Here is a 12,471-nt window from a genome sequence, read left to right as displayed (position 1 = left end):
GTCCCCGGTGTCCAGACTCGTCGCGCCCCAGCCGCTCAGCTCTAACTTTTCCCCTCCCCCCAACTTCCCTTCCCTTTCCCTCGCTTTTGTAGGCGACGAAACTTTCCCACCGGGCTGGCTCGAGGATCTTCATTCATCATCCTCTGCACTGGGGGGTCTTTAGCAGACATACATCTGGAAAAGGCTGGTGGAGGGGAGGGCGAGAGACAGAGATCGGCCTCCCAGTCCTGAGGCGGGCAGGGAGGAGAGACGGAGATCAGTGAAGACTTCCAGCTGCAGGCTGGACTTGGGGAGGAGGACGTCCCGAGGATAAAGCCCACCCTACAGCCAGTGCAAAGACTTGGGAAAGTGTGGCCCGACAGAAAGTTTAAGCCCAAGCAAGCACGCTCGCGCACACACACGCACATACACACACTTCTCTGGAAAGCCCGTTGGAGAAAAAAAAAAAGTTTCAGACAGGGTATCGCTCTGTCGCCCAACCTGGAGTGCAGTGGCGCGATCTGAGCTCATTGCAACCTCTGCCTCCCGGGTTCAAGCGATTCTCCCACCTCCGCCTCTCACGTAGCTGGAACTACAGGTGCGCGCCACCACTCTGGCCTAATTTTTGTATTTTTTGTAGAGATGGGGTTTTGCCATGTTGCCCAGACTGGTTTCGAACTCCTGGCCTCAAGCGATCCTTCCCCCTCGGCTTCCCAAAGTGCTGGGATTATAGGCATGAACCACCGTGCCCAGCAGAAAAAAAAAAAAAACAAACTTAAAAGATTAAAACTGGGGTGCTGCAAAGTGAGGTTCAAGCTCTGGGTCTGGGTCTTTTCTCCAAAGCAGTGAAAATAGCTTGGACTTTGCTGTTACAGAATTATTTAAATCTGGAATCTGCCTCTTGGTAAGCCCTGTGCCTGGAAACAAGTGACAAGTGATCTGATCTCTCCAGACGCAATATTCATCAATGTTGCTATCCATTCCATGAGTTGTTGTTTTTTTTGTTTTTTTTTTGTTTTTTTTTTTTGAGACAGAGTCTCGCTCTGTCGCCCAGGCTGGAGTGCACTGGCACGATCTCGACTCACTGCAACCTCTGCCTCCCCAGTTCAAGCGATTCTCCTGCTGCCTCAGCTTCCCAAATAGCTGGGATTACAGGTGCCCACCACCACACCTGGCTATTTTGTATTTTTAGTAGAGATGGGGTTTCGCCATGTTGTCCAGGCTGGTCTCGAACTGCTGACCTCAAGTGATCCTCCCACCTCGGTCTCCCAAGGTGCTGGGATTACAGGCATGAGCCACCATGCCGGGCCTATTCCATGAAATTCTTAATGCAGATTTAATGACATAAAGACTAAAGGGCAGAGTAATTGGTCAGTGGTTAGGCAATAGGAGTTACCTGGAGTAAGTCACCTCATCCTAGGGATAAAGCATCTTGGCATGTTTAAGGGGATGGGAGGCAGTGATTATTCCTGCCCGAAAAATTATGAAGATTAAATAAAGCAGTTGATTGTAACCTAGTCATTACTGGTAGTGGTAGTGATATCAATTCAGTATACTACAATCAACATTTAAAAGAATAAATTAATGGGTATCACAAAAAGCAAGGGCAAATATTGTTGCATAAAATGTTTGTTTGCATTATATATAGGTTGAACCCTACAAAATTGCCATTTTATAGGTCAAGAAGGTGGGATATTGTCAATTTCTCATAATTCAGTGTATGTGTGTAATGGATGACAATATTAACTGCATTTCTTACTGTGAGTCACAATCCAAAAGCTTGAAAAATACTGAAATAAAATATGTGCAAGTGATCAGTAAAATATAGTGTGTATTTTGTGTGTATAGTGAATAAAATATAGTGTGTATTTTTTGTCATATAGAGATAAGGTCTCCCTATGTTGCCCAGGCTGGTCTCAAACTTCTGGGCTCAAGCGATTCTCTCACCTCGGCCTCCCAAAGTGCTGGGATTAAAGGCCTGAGCCACTACACCCAGCCCCCAATAGTTTTAAAGAGGTCTCCCCTCCCTCCACTAATTTACTCTTTACAACAGGTACTTAAACATATGGAATGTGTTAGCCCAAGAGGAAGAACAGGTCAAACAGATAAATAGGTTCCAGAAGGGTTTTAGGGACCACAAATGATGCCTGGGGTCATGTTTTGTCTGAGCACCATAATATTACAGCCAAAGCCCTGGGATTTCATTCCCACCTGCCCTCTAAAGACCCTTTCATTTGCGCCCCCTAGTTTAGACACATGCAGGGGTGACATCCCTCAGCAGGGACAACTGCTCTCTGTCACATCTATAGGGGAGGGTGTCTGGGAAGAAGGCAGTCCTTAGCTTCCCTCCAAATAGGCTGCCCTCTCTTCAACTTCTCCCAACTCCTGGGTCATTGCACACCAGTGTTAGTGTCACAGCTTCTCTGTCTGCTTGGGATGGCCCATCTTCATGTCCTTTGTCACCACAGGGAGTCAGGAGGAGACCTCTACCCACACTATTGGATTACTGCAGGTTCCAGAGCCAAAAGTATTGCTAGGGATAAAGTCAAAATCAAAAACTGTCTCATAGAGGTGTTTTATTTGGACCTTATAACATTTAAAAATCATAAGAGTTTCCATAAAAATCTGAATGTCTGGCCGGGCGTGGTGGCTCATGTCTGTAATCCCAGCACTTTGGGAAGCTGAGGTGGATGGATCACTTGAGGTCAGGAGTTCAAGACCAGCCTGGCCAACATGGTGAAACGCCATCTCTACTAAAAAAATAAAAAAGTAGCCGGGCATAGTGGCACACATCTGTAATCCCAGCTACACGAGAGGCTGAGGCAGGAGAATCACTTGAACCTGGGAGGCAGAGGTTGCAGTGAGCCTAGATGGGGCCACTGTACTCCAGCCTGAGCTACGGAGTGAGACTCCTTTTCAAAAAAAAAAAATCTGAATATCTGACCTCTCTCAAAAAAATCAGAATTTTTGGTAACACTGGGCCTAGGTACCCACAAAAGCATTATAACCTGGAGCTGATGGTGGCCATAGAAGAGGCTCTCCACTTTACCATAGACTCCACGCAGCCTACTGAGCCTAGGTAAGCTCCCGCCTGGCTGCTCTGAAATGTGAAGTTGAAATGTTCCTCCGAAAAGGCCTGATCAGAGTAGCACCTTGCAACAGATGGGAGCTCATGTCCACCCCAGACCATGAAGGGCCTCTGTAAGTGCATGGGAATTTCAGCCAGATCCCTCACACCACACAGATTCCACCCCGACCTTTCTTTCTTTCTTCTGATTTTTATCACCTAACTAATAACAAACAAAAATTAAGGATTGCTTTTTAAAATTACTGTCATGGCTGGGTGCAGTGATTCACACCTAAAATCCCAGCACTTTTTGAGGTCAAGGTGGGAGGATAATTTGAGTCCGGGAGTTTTGACACCAGCCTGGACAACACAATGAGACCCCATCTCTTAAAAAAAAAAAACCACAGGCAGGCAAGGTGGGTCATGCCTGTAATCCTAGCACTTTGGGAGGCCTAGGAGGGTGGATCACCTGAGGTCAGGAGTTCAAGACCAGCCTGGCCAACATGGCAAAAATCCCACCTCTCCTAAAAATACAAAAATTAGCCGGGCCTGGTTGTGTATGCCTATAATCCCAGCTACTCAGGAGGCTGAGGCAGCAGAATCACTTGAATCTGGAGGGGAGAGATTGCAGTGAGCCAAGATCGTGCCACTTCATTCCAGCCTGGGTGAAAGAGTGAAACTCCATCTCAAAAAAAAAAAAAAATGCTGGGGCACAGTGGCACGCATCTGTAGTCGTAGTCCCAGCTACTAGGGAGGCTGAGGCGGGAAGATTGCTTGAGCCCAGGCTGCAGTGAGCCATGATGGCACCACTGCACTCAATCTAGGTAAGAGGAAAACCCTGTCTCAAAAAAGAAAAAAAAATTACTGTCAAAATACCCTAAATCTGTTTTCATTTGGAATTAACCTTTACCCAGGGATTCATAATTTTGCACAGAGGCAAAGAGGGTATCAATTGTGATGGCAGCATTAGCAGTAATGGAAAAGAATTTATGAGTCATTGTGCCCAGGAAAAGTCTGGAAAGCCACACTCCAAACACTAATAGTGCTTACCTATGGAGAGTGAGGTTTGGGATGAGAGGGGTGTGTTTTTTTGCTTTATATAAGTTTGTACCATGTGACTTCTTTGACAATCAATATGACTTTTATATTTTTCTTTTAAAATTAAGCAAAAATAGGCCGGGCGCGGTAGCTCATGCCTGTAATCCCAGCACTTTGGGAGGTTGAGGCGGATGGATCGCTTGAGGTCAGGAGTTTGAGACCACACTGGCCAATACGGTGAAACCCTGTCTCTACTGAAAATACAAAAAAAATTAGCTGGGTGTGGTGGCGGGCACCTATAATCCCAGCTTCCGGGGAGTCTGAGGCAGGAGAATTGCTTGAACTCAGGAGGTGGAGGTTGCAGTGAGCCAAAATCAAGGCATTGCACTACAGCCTGGGGGACAGAGCGAGACACTCTTTCAAAATAATAATAATAATAATAATAATAATAATAATAATAATAAAATTAAGCAAAAATAGGCTGGGTGTGGTGGCTCATGCCTGTGAGCACTTTGGGAGGCTGAGGCAAGTGGATCGCTTGAGCTCAGGAATTTGAGACCAGCCTGGGTAACATGGCAAAACCCTATCTCTACGAAAAATACAAAAATTAGCTAGGCTTGGTGGTACGCACCTGTAGTCCCAGCTACTCGGAAGCTGAGGTGGGAGGATCCCTTGAGCCTGGGAGGCTGAGGTTGGAATGAGCCATGATCTACCACTATACTCCAGCCTAGGTGACAGAGTGAGACCCTATCTCCAAAAAAAAGAAAGAAAGAAAGAAAGAAAGTAGAGAAAGGAAGGGCAATGACAGTCTCAGGAGAATAGCCATGGCAGGAGAAAAAGAAGCCTTAGGCGGGGCGCGGTGGCTAACGCCTGTGATCCCAGCACTTTGGGAGGCTGAGGCGGGCGGATCATGAGGTCAGGAGATCGAGACCACCCTGGTTAATACTGTGAAACCCCGTCTCTACTAAAAGTATAAAAAATTAGCTGGGCATGGTGGCAGGTGCCTATAGTCCCAGCTACTCGGGAGGCTGAGGCAGGAGAATGGCGTGAACCTGGGAGGCAGAGCTTGCAGTGAGCCGAGATTGTGCCACTGCACTCCAGCCTGGGCAACAGGGCAAGACTCTGTCTCAAAAAAAAAAAAAAAAAGCCTTAGCCAGGGCTGGAGAAGGACTGGCCAGAGAAACTGTTGACAGTGTAAAAAAGTGAGGGAGGGTGGGGGGGCGCGGTGGCTCACGCCTGTAATCCCAGCACTTTGGGAGGCCAAGGCGGGTGGATCATGAGGTCAGGAGATCGAGACCATCCTGGCTAACATGGTGAAACCCCGTCTCTGCTAAAAATATGAAAAATTAGCCGGGCGTGGTGGCAGGTGCCTGTAGTCCCAGCCACTCGGGAGGCTGAGGCAGGAGAATGGCGTGAACCCGGAGGCGGAGCTTGCAGTGAGCTGAGATCACGCCACTGCACTCCAGCCTAAGTGACAGAGCAAGATAGTCTCAAAAAAAAAAAAAAAAAAAAGGTGGGGACGGAGGAGAGTCTCTGAAGAGGAAGGTATGGCCAACAATGTTAGCCACTATGGAGTGCTCAAGGAAGAACAAGAGTTAGAAGAGGATTTAGTGATTAATGACTTTCCAGAGCAGTGCCTTTCAAATATTTCTGGGTGCAACCCACAGTCAGAAATCATTTTTACATTGCAACCTGTGGTCAGTTAGATTATTGCTCCCAACTCTTCACACCCTCTGTTGGAATTATATACATCAACATCCTTGCCGTGTGACTTTGCAGTATGTCCTACTGGTGCTGATGTTGGGTTTTTCTGTGTGACTTGCTTTGGCCAATAAAATGTTAACAGACGTGTGTGTGTGTGCGTGAGTGTGTGTGTGTAAGAGATGGGGTCTATTTTGCCCAGGTTGGAGTGAGTGTAGTGGCTATTCACAGGAACAATCATTGCACACTACAGCCTCAAACTCATGGGCTTAAAGCGAACCTCCTGCCTCAGCCTCCCAAGTAGCTGGGACTACAGGCACATGCCATGGTGCCAGCTCAGACTTGTGGTTTGAAATGTGCTTGCACAGTTTGGCTTGACCTCTCGCACTCTGCCACTGCATAAGAACATGCTCTGGGTGCCAGCAGACTAGACCTAAGCCAGACCTCCAGCCTGGCACCAAGCACAGCCAAAATCAGCCAACCCTCACCAACCTGCAGATACATGAGTCAGAAAAAAATCTTGTCAGCTAGTAAGATTTGGGGATTACTATGCAGTATCACCACCCAACAGTTAACTAACACACTATCCAATATATATATATATGCAGCAAATATAACAAAATTTTGTAAAACAACAATTACCCTTAAAGGATACAATGTACTCTGATAGTGCCTATTATGTTTCTTTTTTTCCCTTTTTTTCTTTTTTAATGCTGGTTGCAAACCAGAGTTTGAAAAACACTGCTCTAGAAAAATTTTCCCTTCAACACATCTGAAGGATGTAATGCATGGTGTATACCAGTGACTATGGCTCACTTACTAGCTGTGTAACCATGGGCAAACTACCTGACTTCCCTTGAGACTCAGTTTCCTAATCTGTGAAATGGAAATAATCTCATCTGGCTAACAGAGTAGTTGCAGAGATTAAATGAGATAATGCATATTAAGTGACTAGTGCAGATAAAGTCTTCAAAAAACATTAGCTTTTCTTTTTTTCTTCTTCTTTTTTTTTTTTTTTTTTGAGACAGGGTCTTGCTCTGTCACCCAGCCTGGAGTGCAGTGGTGAGAACCTCCTGGGTTCAAGAGATCCTCCCTCCTCAGCCTCCAGAATAGCTGAGACCATGGGCACACCCCCCCTACCCCCAGCTAATTTTTTTTTTTTTTTTTTGAGACAGAGTCTCGCTCTGTCTCCAGGCTGGAGTACCGTGGCATGATCTCGGCTCATTGTAACTTCTGCCTCCCAGGTTCAAACGATTCTCCTGCCTCAGCCTCCTGAGTAGCTGGGACTACAGGCACGTGCCTCCATGCCCAGCTAAATTTTGTATTTTTCTTAGTAGAGACCATGTTGACCAGGATGGTCTCTCTTTTTTTTTTTTTTTTTTTTTTTTTTTTTTTTTTTGAGACAGAGTCTCACTCTGTCGCCCAGGCTGGAGTGCAGTGGTGCGATCTCGGCTCACTGCAAGCTCTGCCTCCCGGGTTCACGCCATTCTCTTGCCTCAGCCTCCCGAGTAGCTGGCACTACAGGCACCCACCACCACTCCCGGCTAATTTTTTGTATTTTTAGTAGAGACAGGGTTTCACCGTGTTAGCCAGGATGGTCTTTATCTTTTGACCTTGTGATCCACCCGCCTCGGCCTCCCAAAGTGCTGGGATTACAGGTGTGAGCCATGGTGCCCGGCCCTACACCCAGCTAAGTTTTAAATTTTTTGTAGAGGTGGAGTCTAGCCATGTTGCCCAGGCATTTCTGTCACCTCAGCCTTTTAAAGTGCTGAGATTATAGGCGTGAGCCACTATGACTGTGGCCTGTTATTATTATTATTTTTTGAGACAGAGTCTTGCTCTGTTGCCCAGGCTGGAGTGCAGTGGTGCAATCTTGGCTCACTGCAACCTCCGCCTCCCAGGTTCAACCGATTCTGCCGCCTCAGTCTCCCAAGCAGCTGGGACTACAGGTGTGCACCACCACGCCCAGCTAACTTTTGTATTTTTAATAGAGACAGGGTTTCACCATATTGGCCAGGCTGGTCTCAAACTCCTGACCTCGTGGATCCACCCACCTCAGGTCCCAAAGTACTGGGATTACAGGCGTGAACCACCGTGCCCAGCCGGCCTGTTTTTTTTATTTTTTTGAGACAGGGTCTCACTTGATCACCCAGGCTGGAGTGCAGTGTTGTGATCATAGCTCACTGCCACCTCAAACTTCTGGGCTCACGTGATCCTCCTGCCTCAGCCTCCTCAGTAATTAGGACTACAAGTGCATGTCACCACACCTGGCTAATTTTTAAATTTTTTGTAGAGACAGGGTCTCACTATGTTGGCCAGGCTGGTCTCAAACTCCTGGTCCCAAGTGATCTTCCTGCCTCAGTCTCCCAAAGTATTAGGATTACAGGTGTGAACCACCATGTCCAGCCTGCTGTTATTTTTATTATTCAGAAGTTTGGTGAGGAGTAAAGGAACTAGAGCAGGAGTTCAGGACTCGTTTCTTTTGGACGGTGAACCAGGCTGAAGTTACTGGAATGAGGCAGAGGATAGGTGAGGACACAAGATTCAGGCATTAAGCACCGTCTCTCAGCTTGGTTCTACCTACTTCACTTCCCTCCTAGGGTCTTGAAAGGACTCAGAGACCTGAGTCTGTCACTAACTCCTTCTCCAACCCTACTCTAACTTGCTCCCCTTCACACTTCTACCCTCCCCATCTGAGCACAAGGATTAGGCCCGTCTAGGTGACAGTCAGAGGACAGCATAGGGTTGCACAGACAACAGGTGATCTTGCCTTCTTCATGCCTGCATGCTCACCTGCCCTGCAAACTGGAGAGAAGAACCAATATCCACCGGTTCATCCTGTCCAAGCCCCACCAGACTCCATGAAGGCACACGGCCCTTTCATTTTTCTCTTTTTTTTTTTTTGTTTTTTTTTAGACAGAGTCTCACTGTCACCCAGGCTGGAGTGCAGTGGTGTGATCTCGGTTCACTGCAACCTACATCTCCTGGGTTCAAGCGATTCTCCTGCCTCAGCCTCCCAAGTAGCTGGGATTACAGGCGCCTGCCACCATGCCCAGCTAATTTTTATATTTTCAGTAGAGACAGGGGTTTCACCTTTTTGGCCAGGCTGGTCTCGAACTCCTGACCTCAGGTGATCCACTGGCCTCAGCCTCCCAAAGTGCTGGGATTACAGGCATAAGCCACTGCACCCGGCCTGCACATGGCCCCTTCTCATCAGCGGGGGAAGAAGGAACATCTTCCACGAGCAAGAGCAGGGAATGAATCGCAGAAACAGGTTGTAAAAAAGGCTTATTTATTGAGAGCAGCGAGTGTAAAAACAAAAACAAAAACAAAAAAACCAAAACAAACAAAAAACGACAACAATAAAAGTGTGGGGTAAGGATGGCCCACCCTCCTCATCTCCAGGGCCCACCCCTACCTCCCATGCCCACCCACCCCACGCTGCAATTACATATAAAAGCCGCCCGTGGTGCATACAAAAAGGGCGGGTTATATAGTGTCAAAAGCTCCTGAAAACTCCTTCATCTGCCAGGCACTTAGGATGAGGAAAGGAGAGAAGGGTGGGGAAGACGTGGGTCTGGGTCAGTGTGCACAAGCCCAGAGTGGGGAGGACTCACTTGCTGTGTCCTCTATAATCCTGGTCTAGACCCCCAAGTGGGACCAGTGGGCCAAGAGACTCATTAACCCTGTGTGCCCAGAACTTGAGAATATTAAGGAACTCCCCAAAAACCCAGCTCATCCCAAGCCTAGCCCTCCCCAGGCAAAGTTGGCAGATGAGTGGCAGAGTTGGACCCGGTCAAGGGGAGAAGTTGAAGGCCAGAAATTGGGGTTACCTGTGGCACCCACACTGTCCCTGATAGAGGAAGAGGTGGCAGGGAAAACTGCCCAGCTCAAAGCCCTAGTCGCCCAGTTTGGGTCCAAGTCAGCCTCCCAAAGGATGAGGGGTGAGGAAGAGGAGGAAAGGCCAGGCCCTGCTCAGACCTCAGCAATGCCTGTTGCACTAGGGCAGGGGCCTCAGGGCCCAGGAGGACAGGGATCTTGCCCATCATGCTGTGAGCTTCCCTCTAGAGATGTCCTCCCCTGCCCAGGCCATCCTGAGCGGGCTCCCTCCTCACGGCTTGCTGTCCACGGGGCTGTCTCCCAGGGCGCTGGCAATCTCACTGAAGGAGGGCCGGTCCTTGGGGCTGAGGGCCCAGCAGCGCTGCATCAGCCGATAGAGCTTGGAAGGGCAGCCCTCAGGCTGAGGAAGTCTAGCCTTCCCAGCCTGCAAATCTGTAGGGAAGACAGCAGGTGCAGTGTTGGCCAAAACATTCAACAACTTGTTCAACACTTTGTGGACCTTGCAGTTTATACAAGCAGCCACCCAAGGATGCCTCTGGGGCAATGCTGGCCCGTGGCAGGTGGGTACCCGCAACGGAAAAAGATGACTCCCCTGGCCCCACTCACTCTGGCTGGTAGGACGGGGTCCATGCATAGGAGCTGAAGTGGGCTGGCAGACAGGCGTCAGAGTGGCTGGAGTGGGCACTGGGGGCAAAGGCTATTTACCAACCAATATAGAAGTATTGCAGTATTTTCGGCCAGGTGTGGTGGCTCACGCCTGCAATCCCAGCACTTTGGGAGGCCGAGGCGGGTGGATCACAAGGTCAGGAGTTTGAGACCAGCCTGACCAACATGGTGAAGCCCCCCCGATCTCTACTAAAAATACAAAAATTAGCCAGGGAGTGGAGGTGCGTGCCTGTAATCCCAGCTACTAGGGAGTCTAGGGCAGGAGAATCGCTTGAACCCGGGAGGCAGAAGTTGCAGTGAACGGAGATCGAGCCACTGCACTCCAGTCTGGGCGACAGGGCGACACTCCGTCTCAAAAGAAAAAAAAAGTATTGCAGTATTTTAACAACCAGAGTGGTCGTATCTGTGTGCCTGCTCAGTAGCAGCCCTGAGAGGGGAGGTAGGCTGAACCAGCCCTGGGGCCCTGAGTAGGCCCCATCTGGGGCCCATCTGGAATCATCCCCTAGCAGCAAGGCTGCCTACCTGCCAGTACTTCATCATCTGCCTGCCCACCATGGGGCATCTCTCCATGTGTAAACACTTCCCACATCAGCACACCGAAGGCCCAGACATCAGACTTGGTAGAGAAGTCACCCTCCAGGATGGCCTCGGGGGACATCCAGCGCAGCGGCACCCAGGCCTGGCGGAAGTGGTAGTACTCACTGCAGGAGAGAAGCAACCCAGGGGTGAGGTGGGGTGGGAGCGTGGCCTGGCGCTGCACCCTCATCTCCCCATCTGGAACGCATCCCCAAGCCGGGGACCCAGCCTTTCTACATACAGACATCAAGAAATTGGTCACATGCGTGCTGAGCATGGGAGTACACTAGACAAAATCTGGAGGTAACCACACGAGGGGTTTGATGGTTAAAAAATTTCCATTAAGAATCAAACTTTGCCTAAATGTTAACAGAAAAGTTAATAGTCATACATACTTTCTATATTGGTTGTAAAAATGTAAAAACTAAGAACTGTTAAATGGAAAGAGCTTTATTAGTGATAAACCAATCCTCACTACAGCTATAGTCAGACAAATGGGGGTGACCTGGAACCAGAGGGACTCAGGGTGATGTTCCCGGCAGCGCTGCAGAGCCCTCGTAGGCTGTCTAGAGCAAGCTCTGGCATGGGTGCTGAGGCATAAGTCTCAGACTTCAAAATAATAATGACTGAATTCAGGAAGTTACAGAGAGAGCCATATAAATAGATTATATATAAATCCTTATCAAATTTGCCTATTTTTAAAAAAATGTTTATTTATTTATTTAATCGCTAGAGACATTTTACAACCACCAAGGGTGTGCACTGGGTGGGAAGCCTGCTGCACCCTTGGAAAAAGGATGAGAAAGCTCTTCCCTATCCCAGGCCCTCCAGCTTTGGACTAAGCAGGCACTAAACCCTTTCCCACACCCCCCAAACTATCTGTCCTCTGCCCCTCACCCTCTGGGAAAAAATGGGGAGCCCCCACCCCACGCATGCCCTTCTACCTGTTGTACACATCCTTGCTGAGGCCCAGGGCAGACACCTTCACTTGTCTCTGGGCACTGACCAGGCAGTTACGCGCAGCCAAGTCCTTATGCACAAAGCGGTTGTTGGACAGGTGCTCCATGCCCAGGGCTACCTGGGTGCACAGGGCCACCTGGAGAGATAAAGGGGCCTGTTAGAGCAGCCCAGGAATAGGCGTCAAGATGACCACCCTCAACACAACCCTTGGTAGCGTTTCAACGCTATTGGTGTGCTGCGTAGGAAGCCCAGAAGCACAACAGCCTCAGCTTCCTTCTCTGTAAAATGGGGATAATAACAGTACCTGCCTTCCTGGGTTGTTAGAAGACTGAATTAAGCAAACTAAAGTGCCTGACACCATGCTGACACACAGCAAGTGCCAGATTAAGTGAGTGGCACATGGGCCTAAGGGCACATACATAGTAACCACTTGTCCAGTGAAAAATAAGTGGGCAGAAATCATAGCTGATATTTTTTATTTTCAAGTGACAGGGTCTCGCTCTGTCACCCAGGCTAGAGTGCAGTGACACGATCACAGCTCACTGCAGGCTCTAAACTCCTGGGCTCAAGCAATCCTCCCACCTCAGCCTTCCAAGTAGCTAGGACTATAGCTGTGCATCACCATGCCCAGCTTACTTTTTTTT

At 48.7% G+C, this 12,471-nt stretch overlaps 1 protein-coding gene across 4 annotated transcripts in view; it reads right to left on the bottom strand.

Moving 5' to 3' along the window:
• Positions 1–9,060: 9,060 nt before the first annotated feature.
• PTK7 (protein tyrosine kinase 7 (inactive)) overlaps positions 9,061–12,471 on the bottom strand; it is an 85,429-nt gene continuing 82,018 nt past the window's right edge. For all 4 annotated transcript variants that reach the window (XM_518486.7, XM_016955547.4, XM_063812434.1 and 1 more), the window contains 3 exons: positions 11,812–11,963; positions 10,814–10,992; positions 9,061–10,057 (listed from right to left, as the gene is read on the bottom strand). In XM_518486.7, coding sequence (XP_518486.2) covers positions 9,897–10,057; positions 10,814–10,992; positions 11,812–11,963 — 492 coding nt within the window. In that variant the 3' untranslated portion in view covers positions 9,061–9,896. The remainder of the gene's footprint in view (positions 10,058–10,813; positions 10,993–11,811; positions 11,964–12,471) is intronic.

The sequence above is a fragment of the Pan troglodytes genome, chromosome 5 (genome assembly GCF_028858775.2).
Source record: "Pan troglodytes isolate AG18354 chromosome 5, NHGRI_mPanTro3-v2.0_pri, whole genome shotgun sequence".
NCBI classification, from domain to species: Eukaryota; Metazoa; Chordata; class Mammalia; order Primates; family Hominidae; genus Pan; species Pan troglodytes.
This window is presented reverse-complemented; position numbering and strand designations above follow the sequence as displayed.